Consider the following 7,645-nt stretch of genomic DNA (forward strand, 5'->3'; position numbering starts at 1 on the left):
AAAGCAGTGTTTGCCAGCCACAGAAAAAAAAAACGATTACTTGCAAAGTGGTAATTCGTAAGCGGGGACGTAGAGTATGAAACAAAACCCGTGTTATGACGATTGTGGTTACCCCGCCATGCTACAGCAGTTACAACTTGGCCTACTGAATACAAATGCATTAAATAGGCCACAGTTACATTCATTGATACATAACCGCAATATCCACACGAACTTGTTGCTTGAGTCACAGCAATGGCAATATAATACATGGTGTTCGAAGTTCGAACTGCATGCCTTTTCGTTTTATTCACCATTATGATTTATTTTAAGCAATTTATTAAAAGGCATCAAACGAATGACAAACGTTATTAAACTGATTGGAAAACAAGGTTCAAGTTGATGGAAAAACATAAAATGGAACAACTTAAAACCAAACCGATATCTTTAAAAGGAGATCATTTACTGAATGAAATACTGCTACTATAATTTGTTTACAAATAATTAATTTGGCGTTTTTATGCAAATGCTCCTAGTTTGTGTTTGGCAACTTTTGGACAGACATATATGTACAAACAATGTACAGTTACTTTTGCAGTTAAAATTAAAGAATAATGAAACAATACTTTCTATACAAAGAAACTTTAAGCAGAGAGTGAAAATTACAATATAGATGATTTTATCAGAGAGAAAAACAACGAGCACTAAGTAAAATAAAGTGCAGAGTATTACTTTTATATGGATTTTTTTACCAAGAGGCACAATGTAAATGAAAAGTAGATAGGTAACTAAACGTTAAGCTTGTACAAGATCATCATCACTGTTTTGCTTCATAAGGTGGTAAGGAGGGGCCGTTGCATCATTATATGAAGGGGGAGCTGCTTCAGAATATGTTGGGGGGCTTTGGGGAGGTCTGGTAGCTGTTACATAAAACATGAAATTTTATTTATATATCTCTTTGAACACAGTAGCGAAGATCATGTTACCGGCGTCGTGGCATAGTGGATAATGCGTTCAAGGCGTGTTGCTGCTACCATTGTGGGCGTATGTGTCCTTGGGCAAGACACTTAATATCAATTGTTTCAACCTAGTGGTCACTAATGACTTGTCTAAATTTTCAGCCACAGAAAAAAACAACCAGCCACAAAGTTACATACATGGTAACTCGTAGGTGGGCATGATGGAAGCAGTAAACATTATAATGACTACAAATATTACAAGTAAAAAACAAACACAGTAAACATTTATTAATAAATGTTGGTTGTTACCTGCTGTCATGTGTCCATGTTGAACACCTTGTGCATATACAGCTTGTATCATGTTCCTATAATAGATTAAAATAGTTTGAGCCCAATTTGTGATCGCAACACCATTTATAGCTTACATACAGCGTTAATCAGTGTAATTAGTTTAATTAGGCATTTAATACAAAGGCAGGCCTTGATAAAAGGAAAATAATTTGTCCTTTTTGAAAATATTTAATTTTTAAATAATGCAAATTTTAAACAATGACATTTTTTAAATTTTATGATTTTAAAAGTAGTATTCCCCTTTATATTGAATGAAAACTGCATTAGGCTGTTGTGTATATGATAACCGCAATAAGCTAATAATATGACTATAAAAACATGTCACTATTTCCAATGACACGAACAGTTCTTCAAATAATATGATAATATTTTAGTTCTTTGTTTACTACCAAATGGGACGAGAAAATAGAATGAAAAGCTGTCCCATCTTCGCCCACTCTATTATACTATAAAAAAAACGCCATTTTACATTACACATACAATCCTTCTTCGAGGACCATACTCTGTTTCCATAGAAAAACGGACTAAATAAAACAATCACCTCATGGCAAGCCTTTGAGCAGGGGTGGTACCTTCTACATAACGAACTGCTGATTTCAAAACACATGAAAAGTCCTCAGATAAAGCATGCCTGTATGCCTGCAAAGGAGTTATCAACTAATTGGGGCTTATGCAATGGTACTACTACTTTGACGCATCACGCATCCATATTCAACTTGAAAAAATTAGTTCAGCTTACAAAAATATTTAAATAAAATACGAAATTGGAAACTGCAACACTGCATTCAATATGACTCTCCTAAAGTAGCCCAATGTCACGCCATCTATTTATTAATTATAGTGACGCACATAAATGAATTGACAAGTTTTAGTTTCAGTGTTAAAGTGTCAATCAAAAACCAACAGTCAATATTATTATTCTACTTACACAGTATAATGGAGCAGCAAGCAGACACACTGGCAAACATAATATCCACCAAACTGGGTTCACAAATACTTTGGACTTTTTTCGAAAGTTGGTTATGCAGAAATAAGAATTTTTGGCAATGTAGCTGGCACTTGAGTTGTCATGTCTTAGCTTGTACCATGATCTTAGCACAGGGCCAAAGTCAATCTGGTAATACAAATTTATGCATCAAACTATCAACTGCATTCTGCAAATAACGATTTAATATTTAGTTTATTTTAAATAAAAAGAGATATATTATAATTATAAAAAAAACATTATGATATATTTATTTTATGAGATATTTATAGTTTACAGTAAAAAGATCTCTATGTTTATCATGAATCCATGACCTCTATGTTACACTGTCAAAATGAAACTATTGTTCATTATTTGTTGCATTATTTATGTTTTTTTCCAATTTCTATGTTCAATATTATGCTTAGGCGACACACAAAGAGGTTTAATAAATAAAAATTAAATTAGTCAATTTAAAATTATCTCCAAAAGTTCACAAAAAGAAAACCCACATATATATTATAGAAAAACAACAACAATTTATTGTTTAGACCCGAAAATGGTTTAAAATCTAATTTAATCATTGTGGGGATGGACAGTGGGGTAAATACTCTATTCCGATAATATATTTCACCTCAAGAGCAAATTTTTGTTCCTCTCTTAAATGAGATTCTGCACGATCCAAACATTCTTGTAGTTGAGGTTGAATACTTGGATGTTTAGTATTCACCATCACTATGAAGGTACCTGTAGTATATTTGATTACAAAATGATAATATAAAAAGATTACAAACTGTGTACCACTTTACAGCCTGACAGTACAAATTTGTGCTTCTAAACCTGTTTACCATTACTAACACAAACCCATAGCCTAATCCTACATTTTAGAATCAAATATATATAAGGTTATGGCCATACATTTACAGTATATTCCTGTTTACTGGTTAAGTTCAGCAGTATATAAATAGAAATCAAGTGATCCCTGTTGTCATCAATACAGGTTGGACCCTTCTTAATTTGTTTCCATACACCTCAATCAGAAATATAAAAACAATCATTAAAACAATGCAGAGTGACTTCGCATACACCCTGTATACATCTGCCGATAATATTGATCATCTTCTATTACATACCATAGTTAATATGGGTTGTGTTTCCAGATTTCCGGTGCCGACGCAGTTCTACCCTCATGTAAATAGGTAAGGTGAGTAAACGCTGCTTGATCAACGCAAATTCTTCAAGGGTGTTCACTTTCAGCTCACTGGAACATGAGTTTAGTTTAACACATATCTTAAGATATAAGGGTCTGCATGATGCTGCCCTGAGCTGATAAATAGGTGTTCAACCATCATTGTTATTTGTTACAGACTTACAGTGTATGATCATCCTGTTCAGTAAAACTAAACATTTCACTCTGGGAAATTGTTAATAAAAAGCTTTTACTGAAAATAATTTACCCTTAAAGTGATTAATAAAAACAATATAGAACAATGGAACATTGAAAAGTCCGAATTAAAACATTTTAAAGGAATTTTGCTGATTATATCTATCTAATCCATAAAAACTGTATGTCACTCTCACTTACTTTGAATAAGCATTTGCAAAGTAATCTTTGTTTGCTGTAAAAACATTGACTTTCCTTTGATCATGATGCAACTTCCCTTCTACTGCTTGAAACAGTTGTGTAGGAATGTCCTGCAAGAACTCAGACTCCAAACTTAACCCAATCTGGATGCTGTCGTCCCTTGTGGCAGGTGAAGCCATTTTAACAGTTAAAAAACAAACAAATTGTAAATAAAATCTAAAATAAAATCTACTTCTAACCAGCCTAATCTGTGACGTATCGGAGGATTATTCACTAGTGCCATCAAATGCATTAAAACATGATATAATTCCAATATTTTCACGTTTGCCTTCTTGTAAAGGTAAACAACATAAAACAAATTTTCCTTCACGTGACCATGTATGACGTCACAGTTAAGAGTTCCCATTGGTGGCGCGAATCGCGATAAAATAGTAAATAAGAGAGCATAGATCTAATAAATAAGGACGTATTATAATTGGCATACTTATAATTACCTTTTTTTAATGCCACGGTCTACTAAGCTTGATTTATAACAAACCAGAAACAATATTAACATTGACCAGAAGTAACAAACAAAACGATGTTTTTCGGCAATTTTTTAAAAATTGAAAAGTCTGTTTTGGACTACACTATAACTCGACAATAACAACACGTCTTTGTAACAACCGCTAATTCCTTATATTAAGCACCAATAAAACGCAAAGATCAATATATTAGATTAAAAACCAATAAAATGAGCAACTAATTGACTGTTTCATTTATCATGTTTGGCACACAGCAACCATCAAGTAACATGGGAAAACTTCATCTGCACGAAAATGGTCCCAACCGAGCCCAAAAACACAAGTATTGCACCAACAACACTGGTGACCTGGGGTACAGTTTTTAACAGAACTATTTCTAAAATAAAACCAAATGCAATTAATAGTGATTAAACAATTGATACTGGGCCAGCGCCTTCAAGTTGGAGAGCTAAAGCAATCACTGCATTTGATACAGTAGAGCATAAAGCGCTTGCTATTAAAATACCCCAATCAGACAAGCAAGGAATGTACCATCCCTGGTTGGTAGTTATGGAATAAATTGGAAACGCAATTAAAGCTTGTGTGCAAGTAGAAATCAGCATATGGGAAACATGAACATTGTTTTTTAACTTCCTTCCAGCAATGAACCTAAATGCAGTGAAGAAGGCTGATGAAATAGACAAAACAACTCCCAAAGCTCTATTTTGATCCGGTTTGGCGTTAACTTCTTCGTTATCGCCGAAGATAAACGTTGGTCGAACCACAAGGAACACGCCTGTCATGCTGGCAATCGATAGAACAATCACAATGGGATGTTGCTTTTCTGTGGATTATAACGGAATTTAATGAATTCAATGAATGTACTTGTTTATATCCATATGTGTCGAGGTCAAACGTTGCGGGTAATGATTTTTTATTTTATTTTTTACTTCTGTTTGGCTGAAAATTTTAACAACCCATCTATAGAAGGTAGGACACCTTTACATTAAATTGTCTTGTACCATTTGATAGTGAGTGAATGAATGAATGTAACTTACTTTATCGTCGCGTGACCCGAAAACGCGGTCGTTATCACACGGGTTTAACACCTCATGCCAGCTTACGTGTTACCTTTATGTTACTTTGATGGGTGATTATTCTTTTTTAATTTCTTTTCTTTTTTTTGTATGGCTGATAAAGACAACCCATTAGTGACCACTGGGTTGGAGCAATTGCCGGTAAGTGTCTTGCCGAAGGACACATACGCCCACAATGGTAGCAGCGTCGAGCCTTGAATCCATTACCTCTGGTTTCCAGGCAGGCGCGCTAACCACCACCACGGCGCCAGACACTGCTTGTATAATATGGGCTAAAAGTCTTCTATCTTACCCCACAGTGCTATAATAAAAGACCACCGGATCAGAGCATGTACCATGTGGAGAGCGTTTTAAGTACTGTACCACACGGCGCCAGAAAACTGTCGTTACTCTCATTAAATGTTACCACTGCATCAGTAGGCTTCGTATATATATATATATACATACTAAAGTTATAAACGGTTAAAATATCCTCACCTTTCAAGAATAGATATGACAGCGCTATCGTGATCACAAAGTATGAATTGGAAATTGCTAAGCTGTCTCCTGTGGAGAACTCATCAAGAGAAAGATAGAAAGTGAGACTCGATCCCACAGACGCAAATCCAAAGGCAAACAGGTAAAGTGCAGATTTGAAATTCATTTTTGGAAGCTCTTGTTTCATCGATTTCAGAGTAAGATACGGTAAGGTTAGAAAGTACATGAGGACAAATCGAAGAAACCATACTTGCACACTGGCTGAGTCTTTCGTTAATTGGTAAACTACAGCACCCAAAGCAACCAAAAGGGCAGCAATGACGCCACATGCAAGACCAGCTAAACGTTTTAAGTCGTACTTTCTTGATTCTACCATATCGACAATTGTGATAACCTAAACTTAAAATTGTAACGGTTGAATGTGAATTCGATTCAATAATATAATTTACAAGGAAATGTTGTATCCTAAACAGTTGCGTTGCGTATATCGACAACAGTCGGCGCAAAATAATATGAGCTTCACGCGTTTCCTGTGACATACAATACTGTTTGCATAAAACAATGCTATGGTAGACTTGGCAATACAATGCTGAACTGTGCCTTAGTTTGAAATATTTCTCCTCGCTTTGGTATTCGCCCAAGTACATGTATCTCGCTCTGTAAGCCCTCTCAGTTTCTATGTGGGCAAGCGGACGAACTCTTTCGTACTGGACTGTTCTCAGTTTTTGCTGCAGTTTAATGTCGTTCGTTTGTTCGTCAGATAAGTTGTCAATTTAGGGTTTTGCAGTCGTTACGAGAAAGGTGCGAGCCTGATCTTTTACTGCCCACTACCAACAAAATGATAAACCGTGCACTTGTTACTCATTAACCCCCTTGAGGACACCACGCACTTATTAACCACCGTAAGTTGTATATATAAATGAGGACACCACGCACTTATTAATTAACCACCGTAAGTTGTATATATAAATTCGAAAAACGGCGAGTCAAACTGCCGCTCTGTATACTGCACACTGTTTAATGCACATGTATACCCAGCTATTTTGTATATTTACTCAAGCGTGACGACCAAACTAACTGACAATTGTCATTATATTAATTTAGATTTATACGAATAAACCAGCTCTGTAGTCTGGTCATGCATGATAACTTGTAAATGAACTAGCGCTGAAACACACAAATAAAGACGTCATTCTTTAAAGTGACGTATGAGGATCTGACGTCACTCTTTCATGACTTGAAGGGCCTAAACACACCCCAAATGTACTTCGCTTTAATCGATAGAGTGTGTTTTTCTTATTCCAACGACACTTTACTTGTTTTAATCGGTTCTGTATAACCAAAGATATTCCAGCTCAAACACCGTGAAATTCAAAAAACTGATTTGAAAGTTGCGTGGCGAAAAAATTGAGAAGTGTACTACCCACGTGACAAATCACGTCACAAGATTGTTGAAGCGTGGCCGCTCTCATTCAGAAACACTGAGAAAGGCGAGAGGCAGTCGCTTTTACGAACGACTCAGTCACGTGACTAGTACGTTCCTACGTCACAATCACGAAGCTCGTAGTAAAAAAAAGGATAGCGCTAGAGATCACTGTTTGAGGACGAATATCTACGCCTATACTGGACCAATTTTAATAAGCAAAGTATTTTTGGAATCAATAAAACAGTCGCTTTGTGAATTTACCATAAAAAATAAAAGTGACGTGGGGTGTGTTTAGGCCCTTTAA

At 35.5% G+C, this 7,645-nt stretch overlaps 2 protein-coding genes across 2 annotated transcripts; both read right to left on the reverse strand.

The window, feature by feature from the left end:
- Positions 1–235: 235 nt before the first annotated feature.
- LOC149737594 (uncharacterized) lies at positions 236–4,107 on the reverse strand. Its single transcript, XM_089874554.1, has 7 exons — positions 3,839–4,107; positions 3,387–3,514; positions 2,888–3,000; positions 2,218–2,403; positions 1,831–1,928; positions 1,248–1,303; positions 236–899 (listed from the first exon to the last, which is right to left on the reverse strand). Exons 1-7 carry the CDS (start codon positions 4,015–4,017, stop codon positions 775–777), a joined length of 885 nt encoding a protein of 294 aa, XP_089730680.1. The 5' UTR covers positions 4,018–4,107; the 3' UTR covers positions 236–774.
- Positions 4,108–4,639: 532 nt separating this feature from the next.
- LOC149737595 (solute carrier family 35 member G1-like) lies at positions 4,640–7,148 on the reverse strand. The gene is made up of 2 exons (XM_089874556.1): positions 5,916–7,148; positions 4,640–5,185 (listed from the first exon to the last, which is right to left on the reverse strand). The coding sequence occupies exons 1-2, from the start codon at positions 6,289–6,291 to the stop codon at positions 4,770–4,772; spliced, it is 792 nt and encodes a 263-aa protein (XP_089730682.1). The 5' UTR covers positions 6,292–7,148; the 3' UTR covers positions 4,640–4,769.
- Positions 7,149–7,645: the final 497 nt, after the last annotated feature.

Source organism: Ciona robusta, chromosome 3 (assembly GCF_009617815.1).
Source record: "Ciona robusta chromosome 3, ASM961781v2".
In the NCBI taxonomy this organism is placed as follows: Eukaryota; Metazoa; Chordata; class Ascidiacea; order Phlebobranchia; family Cionidae; genus Ciona; species Ciona robusta.

What these genes read in the sequence shown, in the direction of transcription:
- LOC149737594 (XM_089874554.1), bottom strand. Translation starts at nt 4,017, where the DNA reads ATGGCTTCACCTGCCACAAGGGACGACAGCATCCAGATTGGGTTAAGT. An exon ending in AACAAAAATTTGCTCTTGAG is followed by an intron (nt 2,404 to 2,887) that starts GTGAAATATATT and finishes TTGTATTACCAG; the next exon opens with ATTGACTTTGGCCCTGTGCT. An exon ending in ACATGGACACATGACAGCAG is followed by an intron (nt 900 to 1,247) that starts GTAACAACCAAC and finishes TTTATGTAACAG; the next exon opens with CTACCAGACCTCCCCAAAGC.
- LOC149737595 (XM_089874556.1), bottom strand. Translation starts at nt 6,291, where the DNA reads ATGGTAGAATCAAGAAAGTACGACTTAAAACGTTTAGCTGGTCTTGCA. An exon ending in GTCATATCTATTCTTGAAAG is followed by an intron (nt 5,186 to 5,915) that starts GTGAGGATATTT and finishes TATAATCCACAG; the next exon opens with AAAAGCAACATCCCATTGTG.